Source organism: Komagataella phaffii, chromosome 1 (assembly GCF_000027005.1).
Source record: "Komagataella phaffii GS115 chromosome 1, complete sequence".
Lineage (NCBI taxonomy): Eukaryota > Fungi > Ascomycota > Pichiomycetes > Pichiales > Pichiaceae > Komagataella > Komagataella phaffii.
In genome coordinates, this window is record NC_012963.1 from 473700 (window position 1) to 487221 (window position 13522).

The window sequence follows — 13522 nt, forward strand, 5'->3', positions numbered from 1 at the left end:
GGATTTGCAGTTGAGTTTTTGGGGTGTCACACGACTATTGCCATGATTGTTTTTTAGTAACGAAAAGCTGGTGCGAGGAAGTCAGAGACCTCTCAGCCTAACACTTTGCATAGAAGCCATGTCCGACATAAATACAGACAGCGAGATACTACCTTTGGAATTGGTGGATAAGGCGATTGGATCCCAGGTTCGGATATTGCTGATTAATGACAGAGAGTTTGAAGGCACGTTGGTCGGCTTTGATGAGTTTGTCAACGTGATCTTAAGTGATGTTACGGAAACTGGGCCTGAAGGTACTATCCATAGAGATGAAATGCTGTTAACCGGGACCACCATAGCCATGTTTGTAACTGTTTAAAACAATGAAAGGCCCAGATGTTTTAACATTAGCTTTCTAGTACTTGCAAGTCAACACTGCCAATTCTCCAAAACATAACCATTAAAGCTGTGCGATATGGTTGGAACCTTTCAGCTAAACGTTCTATAATCTGTTCATCAACCGCAATCCATTTCTTGTTGGATGAAACGGCCTGTTTTTTTGCCTTTTTTTTCTTTGTCTTCTCCAGCTGTGCTACTTCGTCTTTCAATTCTGCTAGGAGTTCAGGTCTTGCCTGAAGATACTTGGAGGCTCCTCTAACTACTCCTAAGTCCAGGACAGTGAAACAGTCCATTTTGTTCAAAGAGAACACTGAAAACATAGTCACCGACCATGGTCCAATACCTTTCCACGCAATCATCTTCTTAAACAACTCCTCCTCTGAGCATTCGAAGAAGAACTCCAAAAGACTGTCTTCTTCTTCAATAAAAGCTCTTGCAATGTCCTTCGTATATTGAACTTTTCTGGCGGATAACCCTAACCCACGCATTACCGTAGCGTCTTCTTCTGCCACCAATCTGTATTGGGTTAATTCTCCCCCAGCCTGTTGGAAATGATCAGTGACTTTTTTCTTGATACTAGCTGCGGCCTTTCCGCTAATTTGCTGGGAAATAATGCCATCAATAATCTTACTGAAGTAGTAGCCCAAATCATTGGCAACAGGATCTGCCTCTTTTTTTTAAATCTCTCAAATGGGCCTTGAACCACTGAGTCATAAAGGGTATTGTCAATTTTCAGAAGATGCTCAACAGCCTTAATAAAGTGAGCATCATGATAAGAGATGAACTCAGTTGGTAGGGCTAAAGGCGGCGCTGAAACTTTGCCATTCGTGTGTCCATTTGCCACTGCAGCTTTCACCTGTCTGATGCTTCTCTTACTCATTGCTTTCCGAATCTTGATTTGATTTCTGGTGGCAAGTAGGTTAATCTTCGACATCTTAAAGAGTCGAGATATTGAGCGCACTTGCCTCTCCCCACAACCAGACAACCCAATGAAATTGACCATAACATTAGCCCATAACGATCAAATCTTGGACATTGATGTGTCCAGTGAAATGCTACTATCTGACCTCAAAGTCCTGTTGGAGTTGGAAACTTCCGTACTTAAAAACGACCAACAATTATTTTACAATAACAACCTGCTCACTGGAGATGACTCGCCACTGGAAGATTTAGGACTCAAAGATAATGAACTCATAATTCTGAGCAAAGTCGAAGCACATAGTGATGTCAATTCACACTTGAACTCTGTTAGAGAACAGTTGATACAAAACCCGCTATACCAGGCCAGTTTACCTCCAAGTCTTAGAGATAAGCTCGACGACCCTCAAGGCTTCAAAGAAGAAGTGGAAAAACTAATCCAATTGGGGCAGTTTGGACAATACGGGCCTTCCCGTACTTCCGTCCAACAGGAATTAGACAGACTACAAAGAGATCCTGACAATCCACAAAATCAGAAACGAATTATGGAGCTCATTAACGAACAAGCTATAGAGGAAAATATGAATACTGCTTTTGAAATCTCACCTGAATCTTTCGTTTCCGTGAATATGCTCTATATAAATGTGGAAATTAATGGTGTCCATTGTAAAGCATTCGTCGATAGTGGAGCCCAAACGACCATAATGTCCCCTAAACTCGCAGAGAAATGCAACCTTGCGAATCTAATTGATAAAAGGTTCCGAGGAGTCGCACAGGGTGTAGGAAGTTCTGAAATCATTGGTCGTATCCATTCTGCTCCCATAAAAATCGAAGATATTATTGTTCCCTGCTCATTCACTGTTTTGGATACCAAGGTTGACCTTCTATTCGGACTTGATATGTTGAGAAGACATCAGTGTGTGATTGACCTTAAGAACAACTGTTTACAAATTGCAGACAGAAAGACAGAATTTTTAGGAGAAGCAGACATCCCAAAGGAATTCTTTAACCAACCAATGGAAGCTCCATCCACAGCTCCTGTCCCAAAACCTGTACAACCTCCTCAACAACTCGGTCAGCGGCCGGCTGGAAGCCCTCCCTCCACAATTCAAAGACCAGCAGTACAACCGCCACCTGTGGATATACCTCCAGAAAAAATCCAGCAGTTGATCAACCTTGGATTCGGAGAAGAGGAGTCGAAAGAAGCACTTATTAGATCTAGAGGAAATGTGGAAGTTGCAGCGGCTTTGTTATTCAACTAGCTATATGATAGTAATACTGGGATGATTTTCTATCACATTTTTATTCAATCCAGTCCATAGCCAACTCACTTTATTCTCGGGGACATTTAGCTTCACCTGGAAGTTCTCTATGAATACCCTGTCATTGTGATTGATAGTGGTAGCATAAGTGATAAATTCGTTGTAAATGGATATACTTGACCAAAAGCTAATTTTTCTAAGACATGCGACCACCAGACTCGTTATTTGGCCTCCATTAATGCAATACATGTACACCGGAGACTTATCAGCATTGATTATGAGCTCCAAGATCTTGGTAACTTTTTCGTAATCCAATGGGACACCTCGTTTCTTACCCTTTCCACTTAGTTGGCAGTCGATATGTTGGACACTGATATTGTTCTTTTGGCAAAAATCGTACAGTTCCTTATCGTTTTCTTCCGTGATCGTCTCTGGGGTGATTGCTATGATGGTCTTCAAGGCTAAAGATTGTAAAAAGGTATAGTTTATTGGCCGAGGATAAGAGCCCCGATACAGGCCCGGGTGGATCCTATTGAAGTGCAGGGGGGGAGTCAATGTTGCCATATCCTTTGGTCCAATCGTGGTCAACAAGGTGAAGAGAACACACTTCCTGACGGAAACAAAACGCGAAAGTTAACCTCTTGAACTATTACATAACAGCCAACAACCACAATTCTTAAGATGGATCCTGAAACGAAGGAGGCCCCAACTCCTGTGCCAGACGAAGTGTCAAAAAAGCAAGAGGAAAACATACTACCAATTGGTGATACTGTGGAACAAATATACAATGAAATTGAGGAAAAGGGAAAAAAATTAACTTCCTCTCTTTCTTCCTACTGGAATTCATTCCAAGCTCATGTATTGCCATCCAATGAGTCGACCTCTAATCTGTTTGAGACTTTGGGGAAAAAGACAGAGCTTTATATAAATGAACTGGACGAGGACTTACTGACTATACAAAATACCACAACCAGTTACCTGAAGAAAATCGGCTCATTTTGGGACCAAAGCGAACCAGAAACTAAAAGTGAACCTGTCGATTCAAACAGTAAATCAGAGGCCCAACTAAAAACTCTCAACACTTCTAGAGATTTGTATCTTATTGATTCTTCAACAGATAAACAGTTTCTAGAGTTTGAAAAATCTTTCAAGTACGATGGTTTGAATGTTCAAAACACAAAGAAGCTGTATCTACAAGACGGCGATCAACCTCTCGTTGAATTAATCAAAGAATTGGTTCCTGGGAAAATGTCGGAGGAGGCTTTTTGGGCGAAGTATTTTTATATGAGACAAAAGATAGGCAAGCAGAATGGTAAAGACGAAAAAAAGAGTTCACCATCACAACCGAAAAAAGAGGAAGTTGAAGACTTTAATTGGGATGACTCAGATGAAGAAAGTGAGTTTGCCATTGTTCAAAAGCCCAATGTTGAACTGACGGAGGAAGGCGAAGTGCTGAAGGAAGATGAGACAGAGGCTGATCCGGAGAAGAAAGATATCGGGAAGGCAACGACAAAAACTGTGCAGGATGCTGGAACGGATATTGAAACGCTTCCTGATACACGTAAGCCCACAACTAACGAAACTGCTAAAACTGAAACAAAATCTGGAGCTAAAAACGTTGAAGAAGATGATGATGACGACTGGGAGTGATTATATTGGTTATTTATTTTGCAATATCTAACTACGTCGATAAAATAAAACATAGGCGTTCCCATTTACGATTTTATGACGATCAACATTGCTAGTCACAGCACTATCGTCAAAGTAATACCATTGGCCACCTTTTTGAACATATGATGTGTAGTGACCAGATGATGTTCTGGTCCCAAAATGATTAGCCACCCCTGTCAATCGATAATTGAAAGGGGGATTCTGATTTCTCGATGGTAGCTTCTCCAAGTTTCTTAGTTCTTCTTCTGATTGAGCTTTGGGCCAATATTTGTCCATTGATAGCTTGAACGGATAACTGATAAACTTGTCTATCTTGATTATATGACCTGTTTCCCACTTGACCTGAAACCTTTTAAAGTGAACGATCAGAACACTTGGTAGTCTAGAGATACCAAGTTTCTTAAAAGCGACCTGCTTTTTTTTACAGCTTGGACAATGCCATCTGTCATCTCCGTTCAATTCTTCTACAGAACAAAAAGCCTGGAAACAGTCATCTAGTGTGACATTTTGTCGATCTAATGGGATTGGCAAGGACAGTGAACTGAATGAGTTATAAGTAGTTGAAGTGCTTTTACAGACTGTACATTCCAATCTGGAGAAGTACTGCCCTTGAAACACATCTTCTACTATGCTAAAATTGTTTTTTAAATACCTTTCCCATTCAATGGTCGAAGCAATCCTGATAGGTAAAGCTTCCCTAAGCTTTTCCTCTTCAGGTGTGAGTTCTGCGATTGGTGGTTCATTCCCACATTCATTCAGGTCTTCATGTAAACTATCCAGGAGAAAATCTAAAAATTCAAAACAATCCTGTTGCTCTCCTAACTTAAAATTCTTATTCACTGTTGAAACATCTTTGGCAAATGAAGAAGGAGTCACTGTTTTACCAGATGATCTGGATATTAATAGCACTAACAAATGAAATCCTGTAGCCAATATACCTCTCGAGCCTAATCGGCTATTAATATTGATATGTTTCTTATAATCGCCTTGTAAAAAAAATGAAACAAACTTATCACTTTCTAATAGGCATTGAAGTATGCAATTCATGTAACATGTATTTCCTAGATTATTGATCCCAACAGTGTGGGCAGGCCCAGAGTTGACAGTAGTTTTTAAAGTAGGTTTTGAACTTGATTTTGATGATTTGGGCGTAATTGTGTGTTTCGGAGTGTTACTGAAGTAGTCAGTCGTACTAGTTAAGTACCCATTCGGTTTCGAATCTTGAAAACTCAGATCCTGATTCCAGCCCTTAATTCCGGATTTCAAATAGACGCTCCGCCTCTTGAGGGAAGTATCTTTATTCATGATAGTCATGAACATTTGAACAGTAGCCTCGTTGTCATAATTACCATAACATACCAACAGTTCATACTGAGACCGATTCTTGAACAATCTCCTTTCATAATCTGGATTGACGGCCATTGAAAGTTGATAAAGATCCTCTGCTGTGTATCCGTTTCTGATACTCATTGGTTCTATACATATTGACATGTCCACCCCGGAGCCATCTTCAATGTGATACACGTCGTACTCTTGACGAGACCGTAGATCAATGAGGAGTATGTCATTCGGGTTCGTTTTAAGAAGGCGTGACAATTGGTCAACCGAAATGTATTCCTCATTGATTGTGATACTAAAAGGCTTTGAAGGTTTTGGTTTAAATTGTGAAGTGGGTGTAGAATCCGGTAAACTTTTGGGCTGAGTAGCAGATGGTGATTTTAAACTTCTCAGTCGAAGAACTAATGTATCATCACAAAAGTTTTTCCTTAAGCCGCTTTTTATCTGGGCAATCTCATGTTCTTGCCCCTCTACCATTTCTATCAGTTCACGATAGATTTTTGAATACGCAGATTTATATCCTCCAAAGCCAGGCAGCTTGGGTATTCTCTCTCTTAGTAAAGCTTGGGAAGCTTTGTAGTTAACATACGCTGCCTCTTGAAAACAATAGTATTTAGGGTTCTTTTCTGTGGGTCCAATTTTTTTGATTTCAGATCTATACTTGTCATAATAGTTCATCGCCTGAATCAGATATTGTTTGATGAAGTCAACATTTCCGTTCGAAACTTTATTATCAACCTCCCTAAGCTTTGATTCAACAATAGCATCCAGCTCTTCTACACTTTGGCAGGTCATCTGGAAGCTTTGCTTTATGTTCACGATTGTTGAGGGGGTCTAATGGTTTACTACCCCAGGTAGCATTGTGCTCCTGCAAGCTGAGGAGCGACAACAGTAATGATGGTGTTCGGTTGTTAAATAAATATCTTGAAAGTTTTTATAATGTCCTTCTCCTACTCTCCAGGATCCTTGTAAGATGCTACAAGTTTGGAGATCTTCCAAGACGTTTGGGACGAAGAGGTGGCGCCTGGTCAGTTATAAAAAACTTGTAAATACAAAGCTTGGGTATCAATTGCTTCACACGTCGAGGCTCTCCAACAATGAGGAACAAAAGTTTCAAAGTATAATAGGGAACTCCATCGAGGAATTGACAGAATCCCAAGAAAAAGTGCATCATGTGCCCCAAGAGTCTTCAGAAATGCAGGCAGTAGCTAACGGAAACGTCAAGAAACCTCCTAAAGCCCACAAGATCATCATTTTGAAGGCTGAGGATTCTTTATCAAGAAATAGACGTATTTTTGAAAAACAGTTACAACCCGAAATTGAGCCAATTATGAACCTGCTAGATTTTGAGTCACAAAAGAAACAGTTATTAGTTTTTCAGACCAAAGTTACAGAGAAAGTTCTTATCGACTCAATTCACACGATGAAACCAAGCGATGTCAATGTCAGTGTAAATAGATTTGAGCAGATAGCTCAAGACTTGGCAAGTTCTTATACCTTGAACCAGTTAAGATTGTACTGCCAGACATACTATAATGATCAAATACCGCATAAGATTTCAAAGAAAAAACTCATAACTGATATAATTTTGAGTAAACACTGGAACTTACAGAAGACATCCAGTATTGATCCATTGAGGGATGTTATAACTGAAAAAGTTATTCAGTTGTCAGGGACTCGAGATTTATTTTTACTCCTGTCTTCTGACGGTATTATTCTTCAACATTGGGCCAAAACTGGCGCTACCATTGCTGTTTCCACTGAGGACTCCCAGTTGACTGTCAGAGCTACAAAAGCCACTGTTGATTTTATCGAAGTAATGTTAGCAAAGATTCTTGAGAAGAAAGAAACACAATTAATCAATATGAGCATAATTAAAGAGATAATGAATGATGTACACCTCAGCGATTTCCCTTTAAACCAGTTAATGACTGTCAGCAACGTTCATTTTAAAAAAATAGATGATTCTGATGAACTATTTTCAATGTGCTCTCTAGGGTCTAATAAGATAGAACTTGCTAAAAGATTATTAGTGGCTGCTTTGAATTATAGACCAAATACAACAGAGAGTGTTATTCAGCTTACTGATAAGTCGAGTACCATCTTCTTCCCTTACAACGAATCGACCACATTGCCATGGAATTATCATGCCCATGGTCTGTATCGATTGAGAACACCGCACAAACGAGTTTCGCAAGATTCGAAAGTTCAATTTGAGCCCGTCGGAGAGGATCTGGTAGAAAATCTGAAGGGCATTCTGGAGCAAATCGATCAAGTTGAACAGGAAATTACAAAAATTGAAGGCTTGCAAGAACAGGAGCAAATTCCTCATGAAAATAACCCAGATCTCTCGTTTGACGAGCTGGAAGAAATAGCATACAAGGATACCAATACTGAATTGAATAATGAAACGGATCAAATTTTGACAGAGTTCCAGGAGAATGGTCTCTCAAATAAAATTGATAGCACCGTTTCGGATTTGACCATTGATCCAGCTAGAGTGTTTTCAGCTCTTTCTGGCATCAATGGGACCAAAAATGATGTGGAGTACGTTGCTTCATTAGGCAAAGTATTATTCCCTAACCAAAACGTTGGTGATGATCATTATTTTCAAGGGCATGTTCCTTCAATCAAACAGTTGGTAAATTCCTTACCACTCTTCTCTCAACATGACCCTAGTTTCTCAGAGACGCAAGATAGCTATGACCATTATCTTCGCATCAAATTTTTACCCTCTCTTTTTGAGAAAGGTGATAGCACCCAGATCATCGAATCCGTAGACAAAGACTCGTTGAAGAAACCACCAGTGGAATTCTGGTTTCCAATCCAAAACCATCATGAAAAAAAAACAGTTCAGATCGAAGGGCTACAGGTTGTTCGAGTCAACCAAGAAAAAAATGTCTCCATTCCATTACCTTCAGAAGTCTGTGATGTGAGATTCAGTAGCAACGAAACTACACCCATAGTCAGACCAAATGAAACCAGTCAAGACTTTTCAATCTGGCTCAAAGACCAGCCAGGAATCAGAGAGTTTTTACAAAATTCGACCATCGCACTTGGATCTAGACTCAATCTCTTAAGCAATGTAAATATTGAGATACATGGGGAGACAGTGAATTATACCTTCACAGAAATCGAACAGAGGAGACAATTAGAACTGAATTACAGACAACACCTTCTTCAATATTCAGCAGTGGAAGGAGGACTACTGGGTGGGAAAAGAACAGAAGTCAATCTGGTAAATATGGCTGAAGCCCCTGCAACTACAGAGTCATTTGCCAAGTTTTCCAAGGACGTTCTGGATCTTGTTCGTATACTAAGTTGTACATAGAGTGAATATAAGAACAGGGGCCCAGTTAAGACTAGATCTATCAATACTGTAATCTAGACTGAATAAACCTGAATGGCAAAGAAACACCAAATGGAGATTTCCGAGGTAGTATCGACCGCACTTACGAGGGCGGATATGTGTCCTCCTGATGTATAGTTACGTCATAAAGTATTGATGCCTAGACCATTTCAATTTCGTAGTCATCTATTCGTGAAAAGAGGCAAGGCTGATTGTTCAATTTGGCAATGATGAGCCAACAGTGCTTAAAACTGGACAAAACTTAGATCAAATATTCACCGTTGTAAAACACAGTTCCTCTCGTCTTCATTTTAGCCCATTTGCACAAAACCCCAACTTTTACATTCCGGAAAAAAAATGCTCCTCCACCTAGATGCAGAGTGTACCGCTCAAAGAACCCTCGATGAGTTTCGACCATCTTCACCAAGTGAAATAATATTTATAGTGAGGGAAAGAACATTTTTTTCCCTGTTCGTTTCTTTACCAGTTAACTACTACAGAATCTTCTAAAATGACCAAAACATTCTTCGACGTTTCTTCCAACGGTATGTATTGAAATGGAATTAACCGCATTGCGCAGCAGCAACCCTAACACCATGATAGACCAACCATTGGGCCGTATTGTCTTCGAGTTATACGATGATGTTCCAAAGACCATTGAGAACTTCAGAGCTCTGTGTACTGGAGAGAAGGGTTACGGGTACAAAGACTCCATTTTTCACAGAGTCATCCCTCAATTCATGTTGCAAGGTGGTGATTTCACCAAGTTCAACGGAACTGGTGGCAAATCAATCTATGGTGAGAAGTTCGCTGACGAGAACTTCATCCACAAGCACACCAAGCCAGGTTTGCTGTCAATGGCTAACGCCGGTCCAAACACCAATGGTTCCCAATTTTTCATTACCACTGTTCCATGTCCTTGGTTAGATGGTAAGCACGTTGTATTTGGTGAGGTCGTCGACGGGCTGGACGTTGTCTCCAAGATCGAGACCTTGGGATCATCTTCTGGTGCTACCAAGACCCAGTTGAAGATCACCAACTCCGGTGAGTTGTAATTCAATTGATTACAGTTAAAAATGTTAAATCGATCTACTGTCTCATGTAATGAGAATTTTATTGACCGATTGTTTTTTTTCTTCCAATTTATTTTTGGCTTTATTAAGTTATAGTTCTTGCCTGTATTTCTTGTTGCCTACGCGTCATGTCTTGGAAAGGTTATTTTAACTTTCGCGCTTTGCATTAGCTGCACCATTTATTCTCTTCTTCTCCACGGAACATTCGGTTATCTATCAAAGAACATCCAATGAGTACTATTAGTAGCAAGCTATCCAATTTATCTTTGTACGATATCAGAAAGGCTTCTAGAAAGATTCAGAACTGTAAGCTTTCCTTTTTTAGTCCGTCTTCATCCAAGGAAAATTACTAACATCTTTGAATAGCCTTATCAAACTATACCGAATTGGAGAACCTGATTAGAAATGCGACAACCACGGATCCATGGGGACCTACATCAAAGCAATGTGAAGAGATCCGAAATCATCTATTGGAAATATTGAACACGGCGCAATTGACTGCCTCAGATGAGAGGTACGGTAGCTACTACGATGAGGATTATGGCGTGGAGTATGGTAATCCCGCATCAGATGCAATATCTTTTGTCATTACTAGAATAGTGGAATATTCGAATCGCTTTTCAAGGGAGGGATTTGTAGGGAAACTCAAGAAGAATTACATCACCAATGGAAACGAACATCGGATTGTATCTAAATGTTTGAGTTTGTTGGAGTACTTGGTCATCAATTGTTATCAACCGCCACTAGATATTTTGCCACATGTTGCTAAGCATGTTGATTACCTGAAAGAGTTACACAATGTTTATCAATGCGTATCCTCTAAGGATGGACACCCCGATAAACACACAGAGATTGTACGAGAAAAGGCTGGAAGGGTAGTTCAATTGATCAAAGATAAAAGACTACTCGCCAGGCATCGCCAACTGCTACATAAGGCCAATCAGAAAATTGTCAATAGCTCATCGAGAGGAAACTCATCTTATAATTATGATACAGAGATACTAGGCGATGAATCAAACGACTCAGCTACCGATGGTGATGAATTCGGAGAATACCAACAACCTCCAGTAACGCCAATAATGAATCAACAGGAAACTCCTATAACTCCAGCCACAGCCACATTTGTTAATACCAAACCTGTAGAAAATAACTTTCAGGATTTGATAGATTTGTTTCCCAGTGACCAAAATCCAACGACCTCCTTGCAATCGAATATTACCGTTATTCAGCCACAGGTTCAAGAGAAGAGCCAGGCGGATAAACAGCAGCCCAAGAAGGATGTGTTTGAAAGCCTTCTTAAAAGACCGACAAAGAAATAGTATACAGAAATAACATTCTTCTTCATGAATCCTCTGTCGTTAACTGAGCGACGCTCTCTGTTACTTCGTCCACATCGTCACCACCTGCCAAACCTCGTTCAAAAATTTCCTTGCCAGTCAGTTTACCGTTGTGCAATTTTTCCAATCTTTTCTTTTGTTTCTCGTCCAAACCTAACTCTTTTCTGAATCGTAACCTCCAGGCGTTGAAACTTTCTACAGTAACTGGGGTACCTCTGAATTTCTTCTGTTCTTCACGTTCTATTTTCAATAACTCTTCTTCGTGCTCTTTTGTCGCTTTATTCAACTTTTCTTGAAATAATGTCTCTGCTGCATCCTTTAACGTGGAGGTTAGACTGAAAATGGAAGGTATTCCGATATTGTCGTAAGCCTCATCAATTAGTCTAAACTCGAGTTTCTTGAGGTCGTCAGAAGTGAAAAAAATCTCGTTTTCTAGACGAACAACTTGTTCCTCACTAGAAGATTCCTCGTCGTCTGACTCACCACCTTCTTCGGCGTCAAAAGAATCATCGACAGAAACCTTCAGATCAGGTGTTACTTCTGGATACGTTTCAGGGTATGTAACATGCAAACTTAAACGATGCTTTCTTTCACTTGCAGTTTCTAAAAGGAGACTAATCGTGAATTCTGTATCAGAAATCCGTTCTAGTTCATCTGGATATATAGATTCCAGGATTTCTATCTCTTGGGTCTGCTCTTCTTTGTAATCCATGGCAAATGAAGATTTGACTATATAGGCAAACAAAGACAGAGATAGTCGGAGGGAATCTAATTGGGCGCGACCAAGGGTATGTTCTCCTTCTAACTGTCCGCCTAGACGCACACGAACAAGATAACTGCACAGGTGACTTAGTAAATTTTTTTTTTATTCCTCCTGCGAAGAGACACTTTTATAAAAGCTCTCTCTTCCATTGGATCTTCCCTACCATGGCCACTCTAGATGAAATTATTGTCAAGGCCCGAAATTTCATTGAAACCCAACGACCTGACGAGGCTTTGGAGTTTCTTGAATCTCATGCCCAGGGAAATGAGCAGAATTCCAAGTTCCTGTCAGTTTTGGGTGAAACTTACCTAGAGATTTCTGATTTAGACCAAGCGTACGATTTGCTAAAGAAAGCTTGTCAGTTAGATCCAAATGCTGAGGAAAATGTTGAAAAGTTTTTGTATTTAGGGCAAATGATTGGAGGTAAAGATGGTGAAGAATTGTTAAACATTGGTATTAACAGGCTAACGAACCAACTAGAAACGTTGTCTAATGACGCCAATACAGACTCAAAAATTGAAGAACTATTGAAACTCCATGGTGATAAGTACAAAGTTGCAAAGTATTTGGTTACAAAACTAGATCAAGCCTTGTTTGTACTGATAGAAATATGGATGACCGATCTGTGCATGGAGCCAGAAGCAGAATCCAAGTGTGAAGAATTGATAACCAAAGCAATTCGATTTGATGATGAAATTGCGCAATCTCGTCCTGAAGACCGTAACCCTGAAGTCTGGTCCACTTTGGCAAATATCCGTATTAGTCAACAACGCCCTGACGATGCACGTCAGGCAGTTAACAAAGCTTGGGAGTTATTCAATCAGAAAAAGTCCCAATTGGAAAGCATATCCAGCGATCCCGACACCGATGACAAGGCTGTGAACGAAGCAACTGTAGAGTACATTGAACTTATTCAGCCATTGATTACTTTGACCAGATACAGCATAGAGTTAGGTCTATTGGAACTCGCCATATCTATTGCCTCAAGTATTCAAGACATAAATGAGCAAAACGTGGACAGTTTCTATTTGGAGGGGTTTGCTCACTCGTTGTTGGCTAAAAAGCAGCAGCTCAACATCGAAGACATTGGTCAGCTTATTGAGAATGAAGATCTGGAGCTCGACCTGAAAGATCCAAGGACACAGCAGACAGTTCAAGATGCTCGAGTTGCCCTGAGTAGCGCATTCAAGCTATTGCAAGTTGACTCTATTGCCGAAGAAACAGACGAAGAATTGGTGGAAAAAATCAACCAGCTACTAAACCAAGTTGGAGGGTTCTTACTAAAAGAAAAAGACACGACAGGAATCGATGAGACCAATTGGGAGAACGAAATAGAGCAAGATATATAGATTTGTGTGAAAAATTAAGTTTAATAAATGTACAAGGTTGCTGTGGGTTAATTTCTTGTTATGCTCTTTTTCTCGTTGAGTTTC

At 40.1% G+C, this 13522-nt stretch overlaps 11 protein-coding genes across 11 annotated transcripts; 7 read left to right on the forward strand and 4 right to left on the reverse strand.

Annotated features, from left to right (window-relative positions):
- Positions 1 to 118: 118 nt before the first annotated feature.
- PAS_chr1-3_0256 (Hypothetical protein) lies at positions 119 to 358 on the forward strand (the record flags this gene model as incomplete). The annotated part of the gene is made up of 1 exon (XM_002489556.1): positions 119 to 358. One exon carries the CDS (start codon positions 119 to 121, stop codon positions 356 to 358), a length of 240 nt encoding a protein of 79 aa, XP_002489601.1.
- A 28-nt stretch (positions 359 to 386) lies between these two features.
- PAS_chr1-3_0257 (uncharacterized protein) lies at positions 387 to 1312 on the reverse strand (the record flags this gene model as incomplete). Its single annotated transcript, XM_002489557.1, has 2 exons — positions 387 to 920; positions 1010 to 1312. The coding sequence occupies 2 exons, from the start codon at positions 1310 to 1312 to the stop codon at positions 387 to 389; spliced, it is 837 nt and encodes a 278-aa protein (XP_002489602.1).
- A 55-nt stretch (positions 1313 to 1367) lies between these two features.
- On the forward strand, positions 1368 to 2558 carry PAS_chr1-3_0258 (DNA damage-inducible v-SNARE binding protein, contains a ubiquitin-associated (UBA) domain; the record flags this gene model as incomplete). Its single annotated transcript, XM_002489558.1, has 1 exon — positions 1368 to 2558. The coding sequence occupies one exon, from the start codon at positions 1368 to 1370 to the stop codon at positions 2556 to 2558; it is 1191 nt and encodes a 396-aa protein (XP_002489603.1).
- On the reverse strand, positions 2559 to 3122 carry PAS_chr1-3_0259 (uncharacterized protein; the record flags this gene model as incomplete). Its single annotated transcript, XM_002489559.1, has 1 exon — positions 2559 to 3122. One exon carries the CDS (start codon positions 3120 to 3122, stop codon positions 2559 to 2561), a length of 564 nt encoding a protein of 187 aa, XP_002489604.1.
- Positions 3123 to 3239: 117 nt separating this feature from the next.
- Positions 3240 to 4208, forward strand: PAS_chr1-3_0260 (Hypothetical protein; the record flags this gene model as incomplete). The annotated part of the gene is made up of 1 exon (XM_002489560.1): positions 3240 to 4208. One exon carries the CDS (start codon positions 3240 to 3242, stop codon positions 4206 to 4208), a length of 969 nt encoding a protein of 322 aa, XP_002489605.1.
- Positions 4209 to 4235: 27 nt separating this feature from the next.
- PAS_chr1-3_0261 (Ubiquitin isopeptidase) lies at positions 4236 to 6362 on the reverse strand (the record flags this gene model as incomplete). Its single annotated transcript, XM_002489561.1, has 1 exon — positions 4236 to 6362. The coding sequence occupies one exon, from the start codon at positions 6360 to 6362 to the stop codon at positions 4236 to 4238; it is 2127 nt and encodes a 708-aa protein (XP_002489606.1).
- A 178-nt stretch (positions 6363 to 6540) lies between these two features.
- On the forward strand, positions 6541 to 8898 carry PAS_chr1-3_0262 (uncharacterized protein; the record flags this gene model as incomplete). Its single annotated transcript, XM_002489562.1, has 1 exon — positions 6541 to 8898. One exon carries the CDS (start codon positions 6541 to 6543, stop codon positions 8896 to 8898), a length of 2358 nt encoding a protein of 785 aa, XP_002489607.1.
- Positions 8899 to 9473: 575 nt separating this feature from the next.
- Positions 9474 to 9971, forward strand: PAS_chr1-3_0264 (Cytoplasmic peptidyl-prolyl cis-trans isomerase (cyclophilin); the record flags this gene model as incomplete). Its single annotated transcript, XM_002489563.1, has 1 exon — positions 9474 to 9971. The coding sequence occupies one exon, from the start codon at positions 9474 to 9476 to the stop codon at positions 9969 to 9971; it is 498 nt and encodes a 165-aa protein (XP_002489608.1).
- Positions 9972 to 10219: 248 nt separating this feature from the next.
- On the forward strand, positions 10220 to 11308 carry PAS_chr1-3_0309 (uncharacterized protein; the record flags this gene model as incomplete). The annotated part of the gene is made up of 2 exons (XM_002489564.1): positions 10220 to 10295; positions 10356 to 11308. The coding sequence occupies 2 exons, from the start codon at positions 10220 to 10222 to the stop codon at positions 11306 to 11308; spliced, it is 1029 nt and encodes a 342-aa protein (XP_002489609.1).
- A 22-nt stretch (positions 11309 to 11330) lies between these two features.
- On the reverse strand, positions 11331 to 12038 carry PAS_chr1-3_0265 (Highly-acidic cytoplasmic RWD domain-containing protein of unknown function; the record flags this gene model as incomplete). Its single annotated transcript, XM_002489565.1, has 1 exon — positions 11331 to 12038. One exon carries the CDS (start codon positions 12036 to 12038, stop codon positions 11331 to 11333), a length of 708 nt encoding a protein of 235 aa, XP_002489610.1.
- A 215-nt stretch (positions 12039 to 12253) lies between these two features.
- PAS_chr1-3_0266 (uncharacterized protein) lies at positions 12254 to 13438 on the forward strand (the record flags this gene model as incomplete). The annotated part of the gene is made up of 1 exon (XM_002489566.1): positions 12254 to 13438. The coding sequence occupies one exon, from the start codon at positions 12254 to 12256 to the stop codon at positions 13436 to 13438; it is 1185 nt and encodes a 394-aa protein (XP_002489611.1).
- Between the last annotated feature and the right edge of the window lie 84 nt (positions 13439 to 13522).